This window comes from Agelaius tricolor, unplaced genomic scaffold (assembly GCF_023055355.1).
Source record: "Agelaius tricolor isolate 1412-34295 unplaced genomic scaffold, bAgeTri1.0.p SCAF_4, whole genome shotgun sequence".
Lineage (NCBI taxonomy): Eukaryota > Metazoa > Chordata > Aves > Passeriformes > Icteridae > Agelaius > Agelaius tricolor.
In genome coordinates this window covers 47,914,652-47,942,101 of record NW_027269264.1, presented here as the reverse complement: position 1 = coordinate 47,942,101, position 27,450 = coordinate 47,914,652, and the positions used below count along the sequence as shown (strand labels likewise).

The 27,450-nt window shown below is 41.3% G+C and overlaps 1 protein-coding gene and 1 non-coding gene across 4 annotated transcripts in view; both read right to left on the bottom strand.

Annotated features, from left to right (window-relative positions):
• ZFR (zinc finger RNA binding protein) overlaps positions 1-25,681 on the bottom strand; it is a 47,141-nt gene extending 21,460 nt beyond the window's left edge. For 2 of the 3 annotated variants that reach the window (XM_071425586.1, XM_071425587.1), the window contains exons 1-7: positions 25,535-25,680; positions 25,244-25,328; positions 7,132-7,414; positions 5,551-5,695; positions 4,537-4,755; positions 3,111-3,361; positions 1,497-1,688 (exon numbers count right to left, since the gene is read on the bottom strand). In XM_071425586.1, the coding sequence (XP_071281687.1) occupies positions 1,497-1,688; positions 3,111-3,361; positions 4,537-4,755; positions 5,551-5,695; positions 7,132-7,414; positions 25,244-25,328; positions 25,535-25,571 (1,212 nt within the window). In that variant the 5' untranslated portion in view covers positions 25,572-25,680. Of the gene's footprint in view, positions 1-1,496; positions 1,689-3,110; positions 3,362-4,536; positions 4,756-5,550; positions 5,696-7,131; positions 7,415-25,243; positions 25,329-25,534 lie in introns of all 3 variants that reach the window. The other variant, XR_011678986.1, reaches the window with a different exon arrangement.
• On the bottom strand, positions 10,000-10,137 carry LOC139589537 (small nucleolar RNA SNORA66). The gene has a single exon (XR_011679043.1). It is a non-coding gene; the product is annotated as a small nucleolar RNA SNORA66 (small nucleolar RNA).
• Positions 25,682-27,450: the final 1,769 nt, after the last annotated feature.

Genomic DNA, 27,450 nt, shown 5'->3' with positions numbered 1-27,450 from the left:
AGTATCTCACAGAACGTAAAGAGGTACATGCTTATTAGAATTAATAAGCACAGGCCTTTCTATAATATGTCTCTCATGGAATAATACTTCTTTTTGGTGTCTGCTGACCACCATCTCAAAAAGCAATGCAAGTAATCCATATGAAAAAAATATGCAAGATCAAAACTAAAGACTGAGTGTTGAAAACAGCAGTAAAAAAAATACAAACCTGTGAGACATGCCTTAAACGTGAACATGTACACAATCATGATATGCACACAACTATCCAAATTAATTTCTTAGCCTTTTGTTCTTATTTTTTATGTTCCCTATCAGAATACTGACATGTTAATGTCATACAATAGTATAAATTTAAACTCAAGCAACTGTTCAAAATGACTTTTTTCCAATAGAATGAACACAGTTGTTTAGTTACCACAGCAATGGAGTCTTACGTGATACCATTTTCACACTGGTAAGAACCTAAACCCAGCAATGGCTTGCAACTATCACAAAGAGAAAGCTATATCCAAATACGAAAGGATAATATATACTACACTCTATATACCTATGGAGTTATGGAGCACAACCCAAGAAAGTAATGGCTCAGTTTACTAAAGGAAGAACACTGGAGAAGTTCTCTAAAGTCTCTCTAAATTTTGATTTTTGCTCTTGAAGGAAGATAATTTTAAACATGCTATGAGATTTATGTATTCTAGTAGGAACAATGTTACTGATGCCTGTGTACTGAGATGTAAAGAACTATAAAAGCAGAGTATTAATACTTTGTATTTGTTAGTGGTATTAATCTTTCCAGAGTTATAAGGAAAATCTGTAATTTCTAAACACATATCCTACCAATCATTGCACTTAGTGTTGTATGGCCAAGTTTAAAACATAGGTCACAGCATTTCACAGTGCAGCCCACTGTTTTTATTCCAGGATGCCCACAAAAGAGCACCCAAACAATAAGAACAACACGTGTACCAGAAGTCTTCTAAACATAGTCATTATAAAGTCTACTACAGGACATTGTTCCTTGCTTCCAGAGGACAGTTTTCTTCGCAGGAACCATCAAAGAATGATGCCTGTTCTTTGCACTGGCTTAGGTTACAGTGTTTCAAAGTGCATTGGAAGATTTACTGTCCCAGCCAGACAAGTAAGATGAATCTCAAGAACAGTCTTGGGAAGAATTAGGGGGCACAAGCATACACATCCTCAATGGTACCTTTCCCATATCTCACTCCACACCTTCTTCCTATGATGTGGGTGATAGCCCAATATATCCTCTTTTCATTGATGCCATGGCAATATTTTCCCCCTTTTTTTTCAACAATGCCCTTCTCATAGTGAGCCTAAAGACAAATTTGAAAGGAAAAGAAGAACTAAAATTTTTAAATAAAATAATTTAAATTATACTGGTTTTGCATATTTTCTCCTTCCTCAAAATGATAAAAATGATGGGGAGAAACGTTCTTGTTCTTACTTGCATGGTAAGAACAAGAGAAATCTCTTACTTTCTGATGCTTGGCTCCACGGATATGGGCAGCATAAGCATCTGCCCCAGTACAAGACACATCACAGAGCTCACAGCGCAACTGATTCTGAGTTCCACGAGCAGAAGTACTGTTGTTGGTGGTGTTCTGGGAAGCTTTCAATGCTGCTTCTTTCTTTTTGTGTTTCTGGCCTTCTAAGTGTTCTTTGTAAGTCTGTTTAAATAAACAAAACACACAGTAAGCTGTCTTTGTACTGCTGGTTCATCATTCCCGTGAATACATCTAATACAGAACATGGCAGAAAACACACATTTTGCCTAGGAAATACCTCCTACACTGAACATTTCTGTGGTATGGCATGCATTAACAGGCCACTTCTAAGACCAGAACATTTTCTTCTCCAGCATCAGGATCCCACACTTAGGTAAAACAATACAGGTTTTTCTCCTCTAACTTCTCAACTTCTCAATCAAGTAGTGGTCAAACAGTATCACCACTGAAAATTTGACAGGATCAGAAACTGCAGTTTCCTCATTGCATTAAATCATTTTTGATTTCCAGCTTCCCTCAAACTTTAAGTGAATCCAGATAAACAGAAAAATCAATTTAAAAGAAGGTAGTGCACAAATAAAGCTGTACTGAAAATGAAATGCAGAAGCTGGTATTAGTTCCTATATCAACATTGGCAATCTAGAGCAGACAGGGTAGGAAATAATGACAAATTTACCTAAAGAACTGTTTAGCCAGACTCAGATATAAACATTCTGCATGACTTTGTATCTACTTTCTAGGCACTTTTACCCACTATGACACTAAACTGGGAAATTGGAATATAATGAAGAAGTCTCCCTCAGTCTCCTTCAAAGGGGCAGGTTTCCCATTCACTAAACTTGTGTAATTCCATAGCTTTCAAAACAGTATTTTCTAAGAAGTTTCCTATGCTGAAGAAACAAATCACATTCAAAGTTTCAAATAATTCTGAAGTGAGGTGAAGCTCCTCTGTACAAGCTCAGGGGGTGTATCTTTATGTCTTCCTACAGGAACTCTTTCTATAATAGTACGCATTTTTATTTCATTATTCCTTTAGTACAAGTATAGAATCAGATCTAAAAATTAACAAATACTCTTAATTAGAGGGATAGAGAACCCCTCCTTTGAGGAAAGGCTAAGACAATTTGGTTTGTTCAGCCTGGAAAAGGCTCTGGGGTGACCTAAGTGGGACCTGCCAGTACATAAAGGAAGTTTGTAAGGAAGATGGACAGAGACTTTTTACAAAAGCATGGAGCGACAGGACAAGAGGCAATGGCTTCAAACTGAAAGAAAGTTTAGGTATTAAGAAGAAATTCTTTGTGGTAAGGATGATGATGCACTGGCACAGCTGCCCAGAGAAGCTGTGGGTGCCCCATCCCTGGAAGTGCTCAAGGCCAAGCTGGATGGGGCTCTGAGCAACCTGCTCTGGTGAAGGTGTCCCTGCCTACAGCACAGAGCTTGGACCAGATGGTCTTCAAGGTCCTTTCCAACCCAGGCCATTCTGCAATTCTATGACTCTTAAGAGGGTAAGGTTTTTTAGCTGAAGAAATTATGAATAAAGTATAGTAGAATAAAGCACAGTAGAATAATACATAATACAGATACCTGTGGTCCAGCACAGCTGATCTTGCAAACGTCACAGTAGTGGATCTGGGGTGGTTTGGGAGGCTGTTTTGGTTTCAGTTGCTTATTTTGGAATGGTGCCTTTTTAGTAAAGGTGGTCCCTGTCCAAGCAGCTGTCGCAGCAGCAGCAGCAGCTGCCGCTGCCGCCTGTTTCTGTTGTTGCTGCTGCTGCTGTTGGTAATAGGACGATGCAGCTGAATACACTGCAGCTTCATAGCCAGAATAGGAGGTACCTGAAAAATTAAAAGAAAAACAAATGTTACATCACCATATATAATGTATCAATTACATAATGCACTAATTCAAATCATGTTGCATAACAGTTGAGGGGCAAGGCAAGATGTAAGTAATTCACTGAGATCTTGTCAGGCAGTCTTGAATTTGGCTTCATGTTTCACAGCAGACAAATATACAGCCAACAATTGTGTGGGAATATATTAAATTCTAGACACATCTTTGCAGATCCACAGTTAAGTTAGATACAACAAAGCATCCCTAGAGAACATACGAAATTTCCTGGTACATCTGGTAAGATTGGGTATGATGAAACAAGAATTTTAATGAAAGATTTAGCAAAGGCCACATGAAGCAAACAATCTTCTAGAATCTGATTTGCTGTTCATGTTTCCAAATGGCAAGGAATGATAATATGGAGAGGAAGGGGGAAAAATGAAGATAAAAGACAGAACATCTAGTGCTATTACATCCTGTTTCAGTGATTTAAGTTGTTTTGGTATAGAGAAGATGTTTCACTCACTAAAATCTGGCTATACAGTCCCTGACTTCTAGCTGAGTAAATCAAGGAAACTAGGCTCCGTGTCAAGGACGTACTAAAATCCCTTTTTAAGCAAGAAACAAAAGAAAACAAAAAGTTCAGGGTAGGTATAACATGCCAGTTAATTACCATCTATGGCTATGAAGTTACCATATTTTCATCTTTAACTATGTTTTGGATTCCTAATGGTTGAATAAAGTCTTTCCAGCACACATTTCTCATTCCACTTTGGGTCAGGACAGCCCAAACTTAAAAGATTTATACTGAACTGTTCCTCCCTGTCTCTGTAACTGCATGCACCCTTCCCATTTCCTGGGAGTAACATTTGTGTGGATGCATTTTGTTATATTTTGTATTCCCTGTTTTTTCCTTTTCATCTTACAATGAATCACTGCTTGGTAGCTATGTAAGCACTCTGTATATTCTCATATCTAACAAAATAGGTATGTAAGATATCAAAACTGTTTTGAAGATGACACAAAACATTCTGGTATAGCAATGACTGAACTGGTTGCTACCTCTCAGCAGACTACAATGTAATAATTGAGCATGAAGTGCTAAACTTCTGAGCGCTGAAAGCCTCTTCTGCAGCAACTTCAAAGATCCCAGCAAGAAAATATGCAAAATTCTTACCAGAGTAAGTTACTGCTGTTGTGCTGTACGTCGCACTCTGAGTATAGGATGGAACAACAGTGGCTGCAGCTGCCACTGGCTGCACAGTCGAGGACACCGGATATATGGAAAATGTCGTTGTTGCTGGACTTGGGGTTGCAGGTTTTATAGCTGTCACTTGCCGTGTTTGCTGGGCTTGGGTGTACTGAGTTGCCCCTTGGCTATATCCTGCTTTTGGAGCTAATGAAGAGAGAAAATACAAGTGTAGAAACATTGACATGTTTTAGTTGAGTGAAATGGAAACCATACTAAGGGAACATTAACAACATATTTGTGAACAAATGTGTAAGAAGTGGGGGTTTGTTTTGGGAGTTTTGTTTCATTTGTTTTGCTTTTTAGTGTTGTACATTTGGTTGCTTTACTGTCATAGCTATGCATTTCATACCATGTATCTCAATCAAGTCACAGCTCACAGAAGTAAGCCTTAAATTTATTTATTTGTTTTTAACTGTGCTATCATGTTTTTAACATGGTTTTAAACAACCTTCTTATGTAACAGTTTTACTAGAATACTCCAAACCAAAGCACACCTAAACTTTCCTCTCAATTCTACATAAAAAAATACTAAGCAGGATTCATGCTTTGTAGCAGTCATGATATGAATAATTAGAGAATTATATACATGAAGAACCTAGAGAATCAAAAGAGTATTTCTAACTGAGTTATCATATGAACACAACACTGATGATCTCAACTACTTCAGCAAGGTTTCTAGACAAATCAGTAAAAACTTTGCCTAAAAGTATGTTTCGAGTATATTTAGTGGCAGTCCAAAATTCAGAGGCAGCTACTCATGGCAATGTCACAAGTGTTGAAGTTCTAGGCACAGAAAAACTTTCCATGCAGTGACAGAGATTACACGACAAAACTTAAAACAGAAAAAGATAATGTGAAGCAGTCAAACAACTATTTTTAAGGCTTAAAGTAGTCGACAAGACTGTGAGTAACAAGAGCAGTTTGAATCATGCCACCCACCTGTCTGGTAGTAGGACTCAGCCACCGAGGGCTGTGGCTGGGCAGCAGCAGCCACGGCTGCAGCAGTCGCGGTTGGCTGCTGATAATATTGTTTGCTGTCATACGCCACCGCTGGGGCGGTGGATCGAACGTAAGAGTAGGAATCCTAAGGATTGAAAACAGAGAAACCACCTGTAAGTATATGGCTAGAGTAATAGCAATGATCAGCAGAGTCAAATTAACAATGTACCGTCTTCTGGCCTACTCAAGTAGAATAAAAACTCCCCATCTACACGTACAGTATATACAAATAAGTGCAGTAGAGAAATTAAGTTTACTTTCATAGATACTTCAGGCCTGAAACAGCCCTAACTGCCTTTTACAGACTCAATACTGTAATCATCCTCATGCTATTAATCCCTTTCTCTACCAAACTTTTTTGAAAAGCCTCTACTCTCAATAGTTTTTAATGACAGTATCAGATTATATTTCGGTAAAATATTAAGAAAAAGTCCACCACAGATCTCTACAAAACATGAATTTCTACAAGGCCCAATAAATTCTCAGGGGTAGAAACATAAGCCTGTATTTTCTTTAAAAATCTTATCATTAACAGCATTTTTCTTGGTTACATTTTTTAGAGTATGAAAGTAGTATTTTTAAAGCCTTCTTTAGTTTTTGGTGTATCAACTAGTTCATTAGAGAAACATAACTGGTCTTCAAAGGGAAGGCAAGTAGCTCATTTGATACCTTTACCACACAGTAGATCTCTAATAAGCTTAGAAGGGGATGCCTGGAAGCCACTACATGCATGTAGACACATTCTCCCATCCTCTCTGTGTTTATGGTAAAACACAAAGAGTTGATCAACTGAAGGGGAACAAGGCATGACCTACTAGAGCCGAAATACACTAATGTATTAAAATCCTTTTTAATTCCAAGAAATACAACAACAAAATCTTTTTTCATCCAACCTGTGTAAACAGAAATTATTTTATTTAGTTTAGGGGGACTCTCTTTTTTTCCAAAGGAATCTAATAACTGACCTCATAATATATAACGAGTTGCAGAAGCTACACCAAAGAACTGAGAACATGCAGCAATAATATAGTCCTTTTAAACAAACCAAAATGCTAATTAGAATCTAGATAATGCCCTGATAAGTTCAGAATTAGAAAGGTGAAAAACTATTGCAAGAAACATAGTATTTCAAGATGAAAGGGGACAGAGAGCAAAAGCCCTTTTACAAGAGCCTGTATCCACAGATGGTTAGGCAGTGATCTCAGAAGAGGATATCCAAAAAAACTACCCACAGGGTAGTTTATCTCCTAGGGCAATCTTCCGTCCTCCCAGGCTTGGTACTTGAGTCCAGTGACACCCAGGAATCTGACAAAGGAATTATTTCTACCTCTACTGAAATTTTTTATTGGAACAGTCTTTTCAGTTCCATGACCCAGTTTACTGCACACCAAGCCAACATCTAAGCTAACAGAAGACAGTGCTTTTCTTTACAGCAGCAGTTGCGCAAAATCACGTTTTCTTTTCCAAACAGGCCTCCTCCTCTCAAAGCACCTCTTAAAAAATCACACAGCAGGAACCTACCTGGTAATTCTGTGTGGTGACAGGAGGTGGTGGCGGCGGAGCCTCTTGCTGGCGCTGCGTGTAGCCGTAGTCTGTAGCAGTGTGTGCCGTGGGATAGCCGCCGTAGGCAGCAGCTGTGGCAGCAGCTGCCACGGCCACCGGGGCAGGCCTGGCCACCGCCACCGTGGCTGCGGCCGGGGCATAGGCTGCAGTGACCGTGTGCGCCGCCACCGGCGCCTGGTGGACAGTGTAGCTGGCAACTGTGGTTGGATGGGAATAGGCTACACCCGAAGCTGGCTGCTGGCTGTATCGGCAGAAGACAGTAAGTAATTAATCCGATGCACAAAGCTAATGCCTACACATTTCAAAATCCCAGATTTGATTAATACTTTTCCTGTTCTACAGACAGATCTGGAGCAGCCTTCTATCTGTGCATACTCTTACTTAATGGCTTTTATTAACCATCTTCCATCCCCGTGAAAAAGGCTGTATCATTCTTTAATTTCTGTGGATGGACACATAGAACACAATCACAGAATGTTAACACACAGGAAGGTACATTAAAGACTATCTAGTCCCAACCTCCACGCCAACTCAACCAGATCACTCAAGGCCAATGCTGCCAGGGTTGGGACACCCACAACCTCCCCGGGCAACCTGTTCCAGCTGCGTTGCCACTTTCAGAGTAAGGAATGTCTTCCCAACACCTAACCGAAATGTCCCCTCCTTCAATTTGTACCCATTACTCTGTGTTCTATCTCTACAGTTCCTCATATTTCATGTAGATGATTATTTACTTCATAAAGGGGGGGTGTTTGTGTTGAGTTTTCTCCAAGCAGTGGAACACAAGTCTTTCGTTCAAAATAATGCAGTAGTCCCAAGCTGATAGCTTTTCCAGACTAGTAAATTTTAAATACTTTAGTAGTTCTTCAGTAAAGTGACACACCCATCAAATTAAGAAGAATGCTACTTTTGTGCGAGAGCTCATTACTGACCTGTACTAACATGAAGTTTTTCATTACACCATATTCAAGCAATTAAATTCTAAAGACAGCCATGAAAATCAGCTCGGAACTGCTGTATTTATTTAGACACACAGAGCTGATAGGGGACTTCTCCAACAGATGGTTAGAATTTTAGGAGCTGGTCCCACTTGCCCGAGCAGAAGTCCACTGACGCAACACAAAGCATCACAAGTGCAGACAATCACACTGAGCAAGAAAACCACTCTGGCAATCTCCCAGGCACCTGCTGAGACTAATCTGCCTCTCTTAAATTTGCAGGTAGGATGCTAATATGTAGCAATTTACTAAAAATCCATAAATACTAACAGCAGAAATAAAAACTGATTGCTTCAAAGGTTTAATTACTTGAACAGAAATTAGAATTACTGTCCTATACTGATATGTAACTGTGCATGATGTTGTCCTATTATGATGCATAACTGTGGATTATGATTAGAAGGTGGGGATAATTATTTTGATTTTTAAGCAAATAAAGTGAAGCAGGTAAAATATAGGTAAAATATCACTATCTGGAATAATGACATCAACTGGGGATTCAGTGATAATTCTGATTATTTTTGTACATTTCCTACACTGCTGTTCAATAATAGCTATATCTATACACTTTTAATTTCACAAAAGTAATTTCCACAGCTCCCTTGTGTTCAGTAATTTTTTCTTACTTATTTTTAGAAAACCTGATTTTGTCATTTCAATTACAGCAGAACCCACTTACTTTAATAAATTAGAAAAACACATACAGGCAGCCCCCTCCCCCTCCCAACCATTCTCAAAGCAGAAACAGAGAAAATTTTACTACTGATGGACTTACATGCCTGGACTCCACCTTCTTCCCATCACATATCCCTCACTGCTTAAAGACTACTTGCATTCTTTCCAATTTTACTTCAGTTGTGAATTGTACATACAATAATGTTTTATGTTATTTTCAATTATTAGCCTAAGAGCAAAATGAAAAGACCTAAACCACTTTGATGTACATCACATTGCTGCTTGCAACTCCTCCTCCATGATGTTCACAGGAAAATTCTGTTTACTTAACATGAGAAACTGGACTCCATCACAAAATTCAGGAAGACTGTTTTATGATGGTAGAAATGAAAGATAGTCTATAAAATTAGGTCTCATTATCTACATAACTAACAGTACAGAAGTGTAAAATAGTCACCAAATCTGAGGTAATTATCATGGCAATATATATCTACTAAAATCACATTAAACTGAAGGAACAGACAGCGGTCTGCTTAACTGACTGCAGTTGAACACATCAAGAGTCTAATACTGCCAACAAGGTAAGTCTTGCTTCACAGTTTTCCCACTCTTGGTCTTCCCTTCTCCCAAACACCAATCCTGGCTAAGCCATCTTATTCCATCCCTGGTGCTATTTCTGCTACTTGTCAAGCCATTCAGTGCACTGATTTAACTCATTAATCTAGCAGAAAACAATGTGAGGATTTCTTGTTGGGGTCATATTCTAGCGTGGCAGAAATGTTAAGAAACACAGCAGCTTACAAAATAGGTCTGCTGAGAGTCAGAACCCATATTAATTATATATATACAGGGAAACAGAGCAAAAAGGGAGCAGAAGACTTGTGCAGAAGCGCTAGCGTGGTTTTTCCACGTTTCATGAAACTATTTGTTATTGTTACAAAACAAGATACAGTGCTCACAACACGCTACAAAGTAACAGTACCAGTCAGTTAAGCAAAGAAAATGCTTTTGTTCTTAGAATAGGTATGATTAAAGATAGCCGATAGTTTTCAGTATTTAAAATCGTGAAGAGATTACAAACATTACCAGCAGAACTATTAACAAGATTATGGTACAGACAATTTCATTTCTTGTGCAACTAAGCAGCAAAATTCCTTGTCACAGCATAGAATTAACAGCCCAAATAATTAGATTTCTAAGGCTAATACAGGTTCTATGGCCATGTTTATTTTAGCAAACCTGTTCCCCTTGCTTCTGCAACATCATGCAGAGCTAGTGATCAAGTTTGCAAGATTGCAGGAAAAGTATTCTATAACTGACTGCTTCTTTCTTTCTAAAAGTTGTGTTACATTATGTAACAGAAATTAATGGTAACATCTCCTCTAAATTTGTGACATTCTTCTCTTCCATGGTCTTACTGAAAGTCTTTAACATTAAGATGAGCAGACATTTCAATGTAATTAATTTACATAAAAATATCTTTGTGCCAACTTCTTTAATTAACTGACAAGAGTTCTTATCCTGATTTGGTGATTAGTGCTTTACCACGTTTGCTGAGATGAACTTAGCTCCTCCTAGATTATTCTGCCAAACTCCCTATTCCACTCTTCCTTCATCTGTGCACCTATGTTAATATTATCTGTTTTTCTTTGACTACAGATGGCAAGAACCTCATGCGTCATTTCATACGAAGTTTCAGCTGTGCCACCCACTCTACTCCAGACAACTGCTTTCTCTCCCGGCAGTCTAGCTTCCTCAGAGCAGATTCTTGTAAAGTTACCTGTGTACTGACTCTATTTTCCTCACATCAAATAGCACCGTATGCCACACTAGTAGAAATACTAAAGTCATAACCAACCCCTAGTGAACTCCACTGCAATTACTGCTATTTGATAATAGTTCTTCTAATTCTACTAATGACCTCTATCAGCTCCTTCTCTACAATTATTTTACTAATCTCTACCTTAAGCAGTCGTTTTTCATACTGCACCACATCAAGTATTTCTTCTTAGTCTTGATAAGTAAGTCTCCCAAAAGATCTAGGCATATAATCAAGTTATTAGAACACCAATGAAATACAGTATGGGGAAAAGCTGAATTTATACAAATTACTCTGCAGGTTCTATGAGTTAAGAATACACCAATAGGTATGGCAGGACTGCAGAGAAAGCAGCTAAACTCATTGATGCAGCCACTTCTCTTTGTAGATCAATTCTTCTCTTCCCCAAAATAAATTCTAATACACCTTACTAGCATTTTTGAGTCCAAGCTCTCTTCCAAATACACTTGATTCAGTTTGCTTTATTAACTTGGAGGAGTTTAAAACTCACAGAATAATTTAGGTTTAAACAAGGATTTGGAAGTCACCTATTCTTATCCAATGCTCAAAAGACAGTTTATTTCAAACCTAGAATTTTCTCAGGGCCTTGTCTGCTCAGGGGCTGATCACCTCCAAGAATGGAGACTCCAAGGCTGCTCTACACAACCTCTTCCAGTGTGTCATGGTTCAACCTCAGCTGGCAACTCAGCCCCACACAGCTACTTGCTCATTCCCCCACAGTGGAAGCAGGGAGAGAACTGGAAGAATAAAAGTGAGAAAGCTTGTGGGTTGAGATAGACAGTTTGATATGAAAGACAAAGGCCACACACACAGGCAAAACAAAACAAGGGGATTTGGATAGGATGGATTAATGGGCCAAAGCCAATCATATGAGGCACAACAAGGCCAGGTGCTGGGTCCTGCCCTTAGGTCACAACAACCCCAGGCTACATTACAGACTTGGCGAAGAATGCCTGGAAAACTGCCCAGTGGGAAAGGACCTGGGGGTGCTGGTCAACAGTGGCTGAACATGAGCCAGTGTATGCTCAGGTGGCCAAGAAGACCAACGGAATCCTGGCCTGTATCAGGAATGTGGCCAGCAGGACAAGGGCACTGATTTCTCCCCTGTACTCAGGCACTGGTGAGGCCACACCCTGAATCCTGTGTCCAGTTCTGGGCCCCACACAAAACACTGAGGTGTGGCACTATACCCAAAAAAGAGGAAGGTGTTCAGCCATCTCAGGAAAGCCAGGCTCCATCACAGAAAAAGTTACCTGGGAAGACAAATACCATCACTCTGAAGATCACCTCCTTCCTACTTCTCTCCCTAGTTTCATCATTGAGCATGCTGCTATACAGTATGGAATGTCCCTTTGGTCAGTTGGGGTCACTGTCCTGGCTGTGTCCCCTTCCACCTTCTTGTGCACCACCGGGCCCCTCACTGGTGGGTGGGGTGAGGAGCAGAAAAGGCCTTGCTTGACTCTCTGTGAGCACTGCTCAACAATAAAGAACACATCTCTGTATTATCAACACTGTTTTCAGCACAAATCCAAAGCACAGCCTAATATCAACTGCTATGAAGAAAATTAACTCCACCCCAGCCAAAACCAGCACACGATGTTTGAGCATCCTGTCAAGAATTTCTTCCTTAGTTTATTAAAGCTCCAATTTCAAAAGCAAATGTGCTCTAAACCAACACCTACAAAGGCAGAACCAGTTTCTGACCACTCAATTCAATGCACTTTCATGTAACAATTCTTGGAGTGTTTAAATTAACTTTCAGAATAAACTATTCTTTAATTTAGGAAGTTACGAGTAGCTTCCAATTGTACTCTGCTGTACTACTGTTATACCGTATCTTCCACAAGAAATTTTCATTCAAAAAGAATGTATTTTACTGATACTGATACCTATTTCTTTAGGTCTTTCTGACTGTAATACAAATAGTGCTTCCCTACAAAGCTGACTTAATTTCTGTTTTCTGGGAACAATATACTCTTCCATGCTCATCTTCCTGTTCAGGAGCCTGCGTTACTGCATTTCCCTATCCCATCCAGAGCCAGTCTGCAGTGCACATGATGCCCTCAGTTTTTTTGCTCCAGATTCTGCAGGTATATATTTCAGTCAACTACAGAAGGTCATTTGCAGGACCTTACCTAAAGTGTTTTGTCTCTCCTTACCTGTTTTTAAACTTCCACATCTATAATAATATTTCCTCATTCTCTTTATTTCCTCTTCTCAAACAAGGTCACCTCTCTTCAGTAGTTTTACCACAGTATATATACTTAACTTGTCCTCATCTTTCACATTCTAACTGAATAACTCCAAGAAAATGAGAGGTTAACTCTTTATCAGCAATACTGTATTACTGTGTAAAAGTATTTTTTCTGAAACACCTTTGACTCAAATCTTTGAATAACATCTATTATAATTCCTACTGACACTAACAATGGGAAATACCAATCTTTCTGTTGCATTAGTATCAGCACAAGTGCCACATATTGCAAAATACCACTATGATATTAAACCTGCTAGATAAGACTGACTGCAGAGAGTTGTGACCATGTATGTTTCTCCACAGCATGCTTCTCTAATTCCATGATAATCTGATTTTCTAGGGGTGGGGATGAGGGGCCACCCTGTCTCTCAATCTTGTACAATTTATCCCAGAGCAAAGGCCAAAGCAAAAACTGGCCTTATCCACACTGCTGTCTTGTGCACAAATCTCCTTTCATCAAATACAAGTACCTTTTCTCAAAGCAGGTGCACATTTTGCCCTGATACCTCTTAAGTTGGATATAAGAGTAATACAGTGGCTGTTTGCATGGTATCGACATTGGACCCAGTTGTGTAAACCCAGAACTCATTCTGAAATAAATCAGTATTTTAAAATACTTTTCTTGTTTGCAAAGTCTCCATGGCAATCACTGAGGCACCAGATCTCAAAGATCTCCTTGCCCAATTCTACACCACAAAATCAAATGAGCTACAGCAAAGATTTACAAAAACTGGTGTAATGCTAGGTAGATACTTAGCCTGGAAAACTCTACCCTTTGGCCAACTTGTATTAAAACATCAGCAGCAAAAAGTCTACACCTTGAGAACAAGCTCTCAAAACAGAAGGTATTAGTAATCACTGCTCCGTATTTCTTATTAAAATAACTAGATTAATGCTATAATTCTGTTTCTAACTTCTACTTCTCTTGTCAAAAAGCAGAATATTCAAGCAGCAATTAATAACCTTTTCTGAACTGCCTGAAGACCTTCAGCAAGAACACTGTAGCAGTGCTTTTGATACAAAAAAAGAAACACCGACTTTCAAAGGAAAAAAAAAAAAGCTGGCAGCACACTTAAACTGTCAGAAGTTGTACAGAGCAGAAATTGCTGGTCAACAGCAATTAATGAGGTACAGGTGTCCATTTGGCAAAACAATGTTCTTCAGCTCCACAACCATGTGTTTGTCTCCCTTAAACAGCCATATAAGGTAGGTTTGCAATTAAGCAGCATTATTCCCCAAAAAAGCTTAGATAAGAGCTTGCTAGATGGAATACAGGAGAACTTTTGTTAGTTACTTCCCAACAGCAACACTGAAAGAAGATCTGGATTTCCAAAGAATGACACAGTATTAAGAGCAAATCTGAAACAAATACTGAATTCTCTTCTGCAAAACACTTATGTCATGTCTTTTTTCATTTCCAGCTACTGCCCTTTTCTAGAAAAAATTGCGGAGGCTTTTTTGTTTGAAACTAAATGGGAAGTAGAAAACTTTATGTATTTTTTCATGTTAGCAATGTAAAGAAAATACAACATTTTGATATAACGCTATCTATTTTGCCAGATGAATGAAGATTGTAAGATACTTTATTTTCCACATTAAGGTATTTGCTGAGTAAGTCATGCATTAAGAAATGGGATAATCCATCTGTGGCAGTTACTGTCAGAGGAATAATACATTTTCAGGAAAAGGCAGCCTACTTCCAAGTAAGATATATAGCACATAAAGGGTATGTATATAGGAAGCACAGAAAACATTCCCTATAAGCCCTGCTTTTTATCACACTTGATTTACTTATTTGAATAAAAAAGAAGAAATAGTTACTCGTGCACATAACATGCTTATCGTCAGCACACTGCTGTATTAACAAGCAACACATGCACACAAACACCGCTCATATGCTCCTGTAAGTTCTGTTTATCTTGCTGAACACTGAAAACTCTCCTCCAAGAGGCAAAGAACATCACCGATTTTTCAGTTTCAGTTTTCTGACAAGTGCTGTTTTGATAGACAGTTAGCATCTGGCCTAAAACCAAGTATGTCTCTACCCAAAAGACAGTATTCCTCAGAAATTACAATTTTTAAAATATATTTTTTCCAGGGGTTTATTTTTTTTTATTTCCATGCACAACATTTAAGATAAGTTCTAAAATAGTTTTTAAAATATGAGTATCTTGAATGAAACCTTCCACTAATTAGGATGTATTTTTTGATTTGTACCTTTTAAGAACATTGGAACACATTAGCATTAAGGAACCATATTTGGTGAAATCTAAGTGCCAGGTTTCTCGAAGTTTCACAGATAAGTCTATTAATAGCAGAATAGCAAAAACACAGTTCTGCAGTTCTTTCAAGAACACGATGATTGAAACAAGTATGTTCTAGTTCTGTAAAAACTGCTAGAAGCATTGCAATCTGCTACTGCTTCAGTTCCTAACCTAGGAAGAGGCACTCCTGAATAACTGGTCAGATGAAGTTTCGGATGTGCTAATGGAACATGGACAGAGCAAGACAAACCAAAATTACAATTAACAAGAAAAAAAAGGTGAGCTTTATTCTCCTAAACAAACTTGACAATAAACAGCGTAAAATGGTGAAATGAAATATCACACTACAGTAGGTTACACTTTAGGAGTGACTTTGCCCCTGTATTTCTGGAGCCTGTCACTCACTTCAGGCATAAAATTTTCAATATTTGAATATTTTCTTAGAACTTTAGGGAAAATTACTTTTTTCCTATTCTAATGCACTAGGAATCCAGAAAGGCCTGAAGGCAGTCAAATGTGCTATACTCTCATGAATTCTGCTAAATTTCAGCAGTAATACATTCTATGGTTTAACTACATAAAGCCTCAAAAAGACAGGGTTTTGTAGCCATTTCGAGTTTTCCCTTCCCTTTCCTTGTTCTAAAAACTTGCTTGCATCATGCCATTACAAATTACTGACTGCCACTAGATAGCTAAACCATATACTTATCAATAACTCACCTCAAAGAAAAACAGTTACATGTTTTCAAAACAACCTTTCTTCTTTGATAATCTCTACATTTATTCTCACAACCTGATTTCAATCTTATCAAATTCTGCCATGTTTTGTTCCCCGTATACACTGCAGGTGTCTGTAACAGTGATGTGATATATGCTCTGTATCAACCTCTCCTTGCTTGGCTACACACAACAGACAGCCCACTGTCCATATTGCTTTCTTTAAAAGGTTCATTTTTTCATGAAATGGTAATATGCAAAACAAAAAGAACTGAGCTTCAGAGATTACATCTATTTTAAAAAGGAGCAAATACTAACATCATCCCAGTCAAAATCACGAAATGGCAGAGATTTGGAAGGGACCTCTGGAGGTCATCAGGGTCCAATCCCACTTAGGTAGCATCACCTACAGCCAAACACCTAGGACTATATCCAGACAGCTTCTGAGCATCTCTGAGGATGGAGACTCCAACTTACCTAGGCCTCATGCACGAGGACTCAGTCATTCTTGTATTCACAAAGTGCTTTTTCAGGTTCAGAGGGAAACTCCTGTGCTCCAGTTTATGCCCATTGCCTATGGTCCTGGCACTGTGCGCCTCTGAGAAGAAGCCTGACTCTGCCCTCTCTGCAGCCTTCCTTCAGGTATTTATACTTATTAAGATCCTCCTCACCCTCCTCCAGGCTGACTAGTCCCAGCTCTCCCAGCCTTTTCTCATTAAAGAAATGCTGCAGACTCCTCAGCAGCTTTGGTGGGCCTCTTGGGCTCTCTCCAGTACATCTATATCTCTCCTGTACTGAAGCCCAAAAACAGACACAGGATTCCAGGTGTGGCCTCATTGGTACTGTGTAAGAGGGGAATGATCACGTCCCTCACCCACCTGGTAATACTTTATGTAATGTATCCCAGGATGGCATTCTCCCTCTTTGCTGCAAGGACCCTCTGCTGGCTCACATTCAAGTCTGGCATCCACCAGGACCCCCAAGTCCTCTTCCTTTCCAGCTGGGTGGCCCACAGCATATACTAGTGCATGGAGTTGTTCTTTCATACTGAACTTTGCACTTCCCCTTGTTGAACTTCCCCAGATTCTTGGCAGCCTTTTTCTCCAGATTTTTGAAGTCCCTCTGGATGTCACTGTAACCCTCTGGCACGTAAGTCACTCCTCATCATTTTCTGTCATGAGCAAGCTTGCTGAGAGTACACTCTGCCCTAACATCTGGACCATTAATGAAGATGCTAAACAGAAAAAATGCTGAAATTGGCAAGTTCTCCAAAAAAGGAAGGAAACTTCACTAGTATGGAAAATTGTACTAAATTGTTAAAACATTCTGTATTTCCTGCCTTAAGCCACTACTTTGCTTTTCTAGCATCAATAATGTAACAATGCTCTAAGCTACCATTGTTGTATTTTAGTAGCATACAAAATATCACACATAATTTAACACCCCACAGTTAAGCCTATAACCACCAACCCATTCTGAGGATACAAAGGACACAGCTATAGCATTAACAGAAAATCCTCCCAAAGTGGTCAGTTCCTAAGGACAAGCACCTGCTGCAAATTTCAACTAGTTGGCAGGCTTGCCCTCCTTAAAATGACAACAGCTTCTTTAACTCAAGGCACCTTTCCCCCTGATTTACCACCTTCTCTGTCTTCCTGTTATAGCCTATTACAATACTGCCATACAACCTATGTTAACAAACCCAGAGCCACTTATTGCCTTTCTCATGTTAACATATCTCCTTTGAGAGTGGGACTTCACTGATTTGAAAAGAAGTGCATCAAAATCCTTTCACAAACAAAAGTAGTGGAGGCTTCTTGTGTACATTGAGGTAGAACAGCATGTTTAACTACAGCACTAAACACTAGCATTCACTAACCAAAAGAGGATCAGCTCCACACAGCTCTACCATATTCAGTGAAGTCTCTTCTGCTAAGAATTATGTATGGGTCAAGATGTGATGGAACTCAAGAGAGCATGGGCATTAAGTACACAGAGCAAGCATTCTGAGTTTTTAGCTTCATCCTGTGGTAAAACTGAATTACTTTCACTGCTCAAGGCTAGCAGTACATCCTGTCTGCAGAAGAAGTCCTAACCACTTGTTGTCCTCACCACCCCATTTTCACCAACAGAAGACTGAATTATGTTTAGTGATACCTTAAGCTTGGTCTGGTATGCCTGGGTGAAATACAGCCCTAAAATCTCTGAAAGACTCAATCCTTTTTAAACCAGTATCTAGATGAAGAAGAGTTAACTGGGGCAGGATACTGAAGACAAAAGTGATTAGAAATACTAGCAATTGTGAAAAGAACACTCCACCCCCAATCAATTCTCAACAGCCAACTCATCCATGCGTAGCAATTCACTTTCTTTTGTTTTGCACCACTTGAATATGCTGTAATATGGTGCACTACATTTGAATTCCAAACCAGCTGTAATTGCAAGAGCTCACTTCCATACTGCTGCCTAGAAGATTGCATCTTAACCTGGACTCACAGGCATTGTGGTCTGCTCTGAACCTGCACTGCTAAAATTGCCTTTATCTGTGACAGCTCACCACACTCAGTAATATTCAAGCTGCTTCAAGGCAATTCAAAGTTAACAAATCATTCCTAACCACCCAAGCATCTCTCATCAGTGTTCTGTCTCGTTAGAGCAAGACACAGTATGAATACCACCAAGACGAAACTCACAACACTTAAGAGATTCTTCACCTTTTTAACAGAAACCAAAACCATAATACAAGATTAATTAAATGAAGCAATCACATTTGCACACTTCTCTGTCCAAACATTATTCAATGCCCCTATCTCTCCATCAGCATTTTAACCAGCCAATTTGAGATTAGAAGCATAATTATACCTCTCTCCAGCACCGAACCAAGAATGCTAATATTATTTTACATTGGAAAGACAAGAAATATTAGGCTGTTAATTTCAAACTGAGTAGTGACACAGGGGCTCTGGTGAGGTACACAGCATGCACACACACACAAAGAAGTCTAGTACCACCAAATTCCACATTTATTTTAGGCTCCTAAACAGATGGATTAGTACAGTCACCGCAATAAGTAACAAATGAGGTTTGCACTGCATGCAGGTTTATAACCTTAGGCCCTAATGCCACCATTAGCAAAAAGCACAAACTGTAAAGGTCCTGTAATGTTCAGAGAAATTTCCTGCATTACTATTTGCATAATCTAATGCTTTCCTCAGTAAATCACAATATTATTATTGGGTAGAGCACACAAAGAATTTTAAATTAGTAGGGTAGCAGGAAATTTCACGCAGCAAAAACACTGAAAGGAACAAGAATGCTTCTAATACATTATTTACAGGTTTAAAGGGCACTTAGCTCTTTTGCTGTCTTTGATTAAATATGAAACAAGGTTTCAAGTATGTTTTATGAAAATTAGTATTTATGAACTAATAAATACAGTAATCTATTCCTCTTCTTTGAAGGAACTTTACTGATTATACTGTCACAACAGTAAATATTATCAAGTTCTGCATGCCCATCCTGATTTTGGCCGGGGTAAAGTTAATTTTCTTCTTAGTAGCTGGTTCAATTCTGTGTTTTGGATTTAGTAAGAGAATTATGCTGGTAACACAGAGATGGTTTAGTTGTTCCTAGTAGGGCTCACTCCCAGTCAAGAATTTTTCAATTTCTTGTGTTCTGCCAGTGAGCAGGTGCACAAGAAGCAGGGTGGGAGCACAGCCAGGAGAGCTGACCCAGACTGGCCAAAGGGCCATTCCATGCCATAGAACATCATGAGTGCAAGTATAAACCAGGGCGACTTGGCCAGGAGCTGATGATTGTTTCTGGAGAACAGGCTGAACATTAGGCAGCAGGGGATAAACAACTGTGTTGTGCATTACCTCCTCCTCTAGGGTTTTATTCCCCCTAATCCTTTCATTACTACTATTACTTTTATTAGTATTACTGCTATAATTCATATTATTATACTTTATTTTCTTTCAACTATGAACAGTTCCTATCTCAGTCCAGGAAGAATTCTCTGATTCTCCTCCCCACCAGGGTGGGTGGGAAGTGAGCAAGAGACTGTGCAGTACTTAGTTGCTGGTTGGGGCTAAACAGCAATAACCCAGTACTCCTGAATTTTCCAAATCCAAAGTCTACCACCTAAGCATCTATCAACTTGGCCTTTAAAACCACTTAAAATATCAGTACTTAATGTCAAGACTTGGACAAATTTTAACTTCTTCTTCATGAGAAGGATGATAGAGTATTTAAATGATCCACCATGGCCATGGATAAGTTGGAATTCTAGGAAGACACAGTGACTTCTATGTTCCACTGTCTTCTTAGTTTAAATTCTGCATCTGGGACAGGGCACCCCTGGATGTGTGGACAGACTGGGGAAGGAGAGGCTGGACAGCTGTGTCACAGAAAGGGACCTAGGGCTCCAGGTCGATGGCAAGTTGAGTCAGCAGTGCCCTGGCAGCCAGGAGGGCCAACCCTGTCCTGGGGGCATCAGGCACAGCATCACCAGTCGGGCAAGGGAAGGGATTGTCCTGCTCTGCTCTGCACTGGGGTGGCCTCAAGTGCTGGGGGCAGCTTTGGGTGCCACAATAGAAAAAAGGTAATGACCTGTAAGACAGTGTCCAAAGGAGGGCCATAACAATGGTGAAGGGCCCAGAAGGGAAGCCATGTGAGGAGTGGATAAGGTCATTTGGTTCAGCCAGGAGGAGACTGAGGGAGACGTTGCTGTGGCCTTCAACACCCTCACAAGTGGAATCAAAGGGCCAGGCACTGATCTCTGCTCTGTGGGGACAGTGACAGGACCTGAGGGAATGGTCTAAAGTTGTGTCAGGGGAGGTTTAGGTTTGATATCAGCAAAAGGTTTTTCCACCCAGAGGGTGGCTGGGCACTGGAACTGCTCCCCAGGGAAGTGGTGACAGTACCAGCCTGGCAGAGTTACAGAAATGTTTAGACAATATTCTCAGGCATGTGGTGTGATTCTTGAGGATGTCCTGTGTAGGGCCAGGAGCTGGACTTTGATGTTCCCTGTGGGTCCTTTCTAATTCAGGATATTCTATGATCCTATGATTCACTACTAATAACACAAATTAGAATACTGTCATTTTGAGGAACTGCAATTCAGAAAGAGTTTATACCAGTCTGCAATAAGTCTAGAATTAAATACAGAAAATTTCCTTAAAAGCACCTTTCAGCTATCACTCAATAGAGCAGATTTTTTCCTTTGAGTCTTCTGAGTGGGAGATCCACAACTGTGAATACTCAAATTCTGAGGGACCAGCTTATAAACTGAATGTTCCCACATCTCTGTGGGCCCTGATGGGATTCACCCCAGAGTACTGAATGGGCCTGCAGCTGTTACAGCAAGACCTCTCAATCATCTACTGGAGGCCTTAGGAGTCTGGGCAGGTCACTGCTGACTGGAAGCTTGCCAGTGTAATTCCCATTTACAAAGGTGTGAGGCAAGAAACGGAACTGGAGACTTATTCGTGTAACCTCAGCTCCTGGAAAAACTATGGAGATACTAAGTGCTACTGGAAGGTGAAAGAATTGTTAAAGAACAATGCAGTCATCTCCCACAGTCAACAGTTTCACAAAGGAAAGTTCTCTTTAACCAACCTATCCTTCTATCATAAGGTCACCTGCCTCCTGGATAAAGGGAGGGCAGTGGATGCAGCTCCAGTTTGACTAAAGCTGCTAAGACTGTCCCTCACAGCATCCTTTTCCAACAAGTTGCCAGCTGTGGGATGAGCAGGTTCACAGTGCTCTGGCTGGATGGCAGCACTCAAAGGGCTATATTGAATGGGGCTTCATCTGGCAACCAAGAGTTGGGTGCACCATTAGCAATTTGGCTAATAATTCAAAGTGGGAGGTGCTGTGGATGCTCTTTAGGGACAAGAGGCCTTGATGAGGGGCCTAGTTAGATTGGAGCATTGGGCACTCATTAATGGAGTGAAATTTATCAAGTTCAAATGCTGGATTCTGCACCTGGGATGGGGTGATGCCAAGCACAGGGATGAAGTGGGAGAGGAGTGGCTGGACAGCTGCAGAGGGAGTGGGGCTGGCTGGTGCTGGGCTCAGGGTGGGTCAGCAGTGCCCGGGCAGCCCCGAGGCCAAAGCCCATCCCAGAGCACGGAGCAGGGCACAGCCAAAGCCCATCCCAGAGCACGGAGCAGGGCACAGCCAAAGCCCATCCCAGAGCACCCAGCAGGGCACAGCCAAAGCCCATCCCAGAGCACCCAGCAGGGCACAGCCAAAGCCCATCCCAGAGCACCCAGCAGGGCACAGCCAAAGCCCATCCCAGAGCACCCAGCAGGGCACAGCCGGACCAGGGAGGGGTTGGGCCCGCTGGGCTCAGCCTCGGGGCGGCCTCACCTGGGGCCTGCTGGGCCCTGCAGGTGGAGAAGGAGGAGAAGGTCCTTCAGTGCATCCTGAGGAGGGAAACAAAGCCGGTGGGAAGGCTGGAAGGAACTTCCTGTGAGGAGCAACTGAGGAACTTGGGCTTGTCCAGTTTGGGGAAAGGGAGGCTGAAGGGTGACCCTGCTGCTCTCTGCAGCTTCCTGAAGAGGGGAAGGGCACAGGGAGGTGCTGAGCTCTCCCCCCTGTAATCCTGGGACAGGACAGGAGGGAGCAGTTCACAGCTGCACCAGGAGAGCTTTCCTGGCCATTAGGAGGCATTTCTATAAAGAGAGGGTGGTCAAGCACGGGAACAGCTTCCTAGGGAAGTGGTCGATGCCCAGTCCTGTCAGTGTTCAAAAGCATCTGGACAGTGCCCTTAGCAACGTGCTGGAACTTGGCCAGCCCTGAGTGGGCAGGCAAACTGGACAGTGACTATAGGTCCAACTGGAAGAGTCTCTTCTATTCCTTGAAACTGAACAGAATCTACTTAGACTCTCTTCTTTCTGATGCAAAGTTTAGGCTTTTTATTTTCTCTGCATGTTTCCAGATGAAGACTTGATATATTTTGAGATAGTCATACTTTAAGTTATTACAAGAAAGGTATGTATGATAAAAAGAATTGCACAAATTTTTGAACTAAGTGCTGAAATCAATAAAATTCTGATTATAATCATTAGGGAGCATTGAGTCATCTAAAATTGAAGACTAATATTCTTCCAACATACCAGAATTTTTCACAGCCATTTTGGCAAGAGAGAACCTTTAAAAATGTGACCAATATTGTGTTTATTATGAAAATTTCTGTTTGTTGCTATAAAAACTACAGTGTCAGAACTTCCAAATGGTGTATGTATAAAGAACTAAAGACTTCAACTGCAATGTGATTTTTTTTCTCATAAAACAACTTGTTACTTTGAGCAACTTTTTAAGAATCCATAGGTTAGTTCAGCATCCAGAAACACCTTTTATTTTTCAAGATTTATGGGGCTCACCTATGCATTCAGTAGGTAAAAAACCATTTGTTTGTTTATTTATTGCCCTGGTTTCCAAGAAGACGATTTTTTTATTCTGTGAACTGTCTTTTCAAATACTGGATAAAAACTTAAAGACTTGCTGTAAAATCAAATCTCACCACCTTCCTCTGCCACCATCATCTTTTTCTGAAATATACTGGAGTGGAATACATGATTTGTAGCACTCTGTAAACACACCAGTAAGGACCTAACAAGTCTGCTTGGTAAAAGTAAGCTCCCTCAGACATTTTAAGTGACTCTTGTGTTCAGCTCAAAATATTAAACTCCTTCTTATGAAAGGACTACTTAAACACTGATCGCTGTGTGTCTTCACCTTCAGATGCGGTAAACACACAAATCGTTTATAGGATGTAGAGTCTTTAACCAATAGCAAACTAAAGAGTATCTTAAACTCATGATAGCAAAGGAAAAAGGTTCTTTTGATCTGTTTTCCATTTTCTCAAAAACACACTTAGGATCAGCTATTAAACTTGAATGTTATTCCAATTATATAACTTCAAAGGAATTGTTCAGGATCTTTAGTCTAAAGATCCCCTCAGCCCTGCAATAAAAGATGATTTAAAAAATTCATCTGCACTTCAAAACTGCAGACATACAGATCTTGGTTTATCATTCACTTAACCTTTATACTTAAAAAGAAATTCTATATATATGTCCTAAATATTCACTATAATCGTCATGTAAAATGTAAACACATATATGCACTGTGAACACCCAAAGGAACAAGAAGATTAGCTAAATTTAATCCTCTATTAAACACTGGAGTAAATTAAATTCAGTGTACTTCACATTCATTTTCAGGAAAAAAATCAATGTAAAAAACGGAATTATTCCAACACTTCCACAAAAGTGTACATTCCTAAAACTACATTAGGTATGCAATTTTTATTAGCTCCTAGCACAGCTCTGCATTTATTTGCTAATAATCTCTGATATATTTGCTTTATTCTTTTGGGTTTTATCTTATTCACCACAACTTAGGCATTGAGGAAGGTCCTTATTACAGATTTATGGAATGAGCAACATAAGATTCAAATGTGGACTTTAAGATGTCACTCCAATACAAGCCAAAATTGCAAAGATGTTCCTGAATGTATTTAGCAAATTAAGTATTATGATGTCAGAAACTGTGATATAATAGATAATACCAATTACTTTTTAACACGCTGGCCGCAATTTAGATGAACAAAAACTACAAAGATACAAAGACTTGTGGCAGTGTGTCTGTATGAGATCTGTATTGATAGATCTATCCAGACACGTAAGACACAGGTATGTATGTATACTGTCTAACACAGTCACAGGTCCTCAGTTCCACTACAACACTGCTCCTGGTCTTAGAAATCAGAGCAGGACATTTTTTTTTAAAAGGGTACCTGTCCATGAAAGTACCTCCTCTACTTTCTTAGACACATTACTTCAATTGGATTAAGTCCCCTGCTATTTTCCGGTGCTCCATCTCTCCCTGATCCATCCACCCTCCCTTAGGTTGGTTTTCAACCCATGTTAGAAGGGATTCTGGGCTCCCACAGTGACAGCAAAGCCTCGGGGAGCAAGGCCGGTGTTCCCCGAAGCTGAGGCAGGAGACGGGCCTGGGGGCGGCACACGGTGACTCGCCGCTGATGCTGACTGACTGCAAGTGGCCATTTTAATCTAAGGGCCTGGGGACCCGATGCTGTCGCTGATCATCCTCCTCCTCCTGCTCGGCGGTGCTCAGCCCCACCTCCCAGCCCCAGGCACACGAGGAGATAAGAACACACAGCCGCGGGCGCGGCGGGAGGGTCCGAGCACAGCCCACGGCACGGGGCAAGGGGCGGGAGTTGCCCGGGGTCCCGGCCGGGGAGAGGGGCCCTGGCGGGGTCCCGGGGGGTCGCGGCGGTGCTCACCTGTACTGGGCAGCAGCCCCGCTGTGGGTGAATCCAAAGTAGTTGCCGGTGGCCATTTTGGCATCTTCCCCCAGCCGGCTGGGCACTGCGGCGGCGGCGACCGAGGGGCGGCGGCGGCGGGGGCCATGACAGGAGGCCCGGCGAGAGGAGGCGGTGGGGAAAGAACGGGACACACGGAGGGAGAAGGGAGAGAGAGAGCGCGGGAGCGCCGGGTCAGACTCGGCGCCTCAGGACCGACCCCCGCCCGCCGCCCTCTCCCCAAGCACGGACACGCCGAGCACCGCTACTCACCATAGGTGAACGAAACTACCGGGCATATGGGAATCATGAGTCCGGCCTGGCAGCGACGGCGGCGGGTGAACTCTCAACTCTCCCCCCCCTCCCTCCTCCTCCTCCTCCCGCTCGCTCCCTTCCCCCACCCACCCACCGACGGCGACAACGGCGGAGTGCGGCCGGGCCGGCTCCGCCTGCGCAGGCGCGGGATGTGCGCGGGGGCCGCTGGGAGATGTAGTCCGGCCGCAGCCGGGTTCCCGCTTAAGGAACGGGGAGCCGCCTCCGCCCCGGGGACCGTGTGCGCAGGCGCGGGATGTGCGCGGGAGCCGCTGGGAGCTGTAGTCCCGCAGGCCGGCCATGGGGAGGCGCGCTGGCGGCGCTCCTAGAACACGCTCACACACGCAGAGGCGCATATGGATGGATATAGGGTGTGAAGGGTCCCGCCATGGCTCCCGTGTGCTTACTGCAACCCTGCTACAGCCTCGCCCACACAGCGCCCGTTCCCGTGGCTGTTCCAGAAGCCAGCAGTCCGTCAGATCATTCCTGAAACGCGCTGGGCGGCACATTGCGGCCAGTGCAGCGCCCTCCCGATCAAAGGCACTGAATGAACGTCCGTTGCTCACGGCTCTGCCGCTCCTTCCGGCAAATCCTTCCTTCTGAGCATCAGCTGTCCCCCAAATCTCTGAACAAAGCAAAACTTGAATGCTTAAATACTTTCATCCCATTTATGTACTTTGCATGTGCTCCAGTGTGCATTATTCATAAACTAATCAAGGCTTATAAAACGATTAATAAACACTGGATTCAGTATAATGTATAATTTCTGATATAATTTTGTGGACTGTAAGCTAAGCCTCCTGAAAACACACCTGTTTGGGATGCCCTCCTGCAGTCCTAACAAAAGCAGGGATTCCCACATCCCACAGTGGCTGTGGTCATAGGCAGTAGGACTGCAAGGATATTATTGTTAATAAAATGAGAAGAGGAAAGTACTTTCTCATCTTATAGCTAACATTATTGCAGCTGCATATGAAGTACAGCCATTCCCAATGCCAAACATCCTTCCCAATTCACTGAACATAATTTATTGGTCATTATTATTAATTTTGCATAGGAACTGAATATTATTGTACCTCCTGTTCATTCTTACCCTAATCAAGCACAACAGTAAAAGAAATCTCCTTGATTCTACTCAAAGTGCTTTTCTGGGAAGAAAGTGGCTACTGAGTGAATATTCAATTGCTATAGATTAGGAAAGAAAAGCCTTAATCCACAGTTCCATGGGAGAGTACTCAAGGAGAAGGCTCTACAAAAACCTTCTGTAGAAGAACTTAGAGAATATGACCTCTGTCATGAAAATATCAATTGACTCAGGAGATACAAATTATAAATAGATTAATGATTTATATAGATGTTTATATCTATCCTTAGTTCTATTAAAAATTGTTCATAATCAAACCACTGGATCGTGCTGCTTGGACAAGAAGACAACACAAGGTTTTTTTTTTGTTCCACTGTCTTTCGAGCTTTTCCAGTTATAAGCCTCCCAATATCCTGATAAACAGACAATATTCAATACACATTTCATTTAAAATATAAGCATCTATACATACACACAGACATACCTTTTATCAGTGCATCACTAAAGCTATTTTTGCAAAGTAGGTAGGCCTGTCATTGCTATTCATTTATGAGATGAACTTCATAGAATGATGGAATCAGACTGGCTGTGGTTGGAAGAGACTTTAAAGACCATCTGATTCCAACTCCCCTACCATAGATAGGGAGGCTTTTCACTAGTCCCGTTTGCTCAGAGCCCCATCCAACCTGCCCTGAGTTTGTCACGGATGAGGCACCCACACCTTCTCTGGGCAACCTTTGCCAGTGCATCATCACCCTCACAGTAAAGATGTTCTTCCCAATATCTAAGCTAA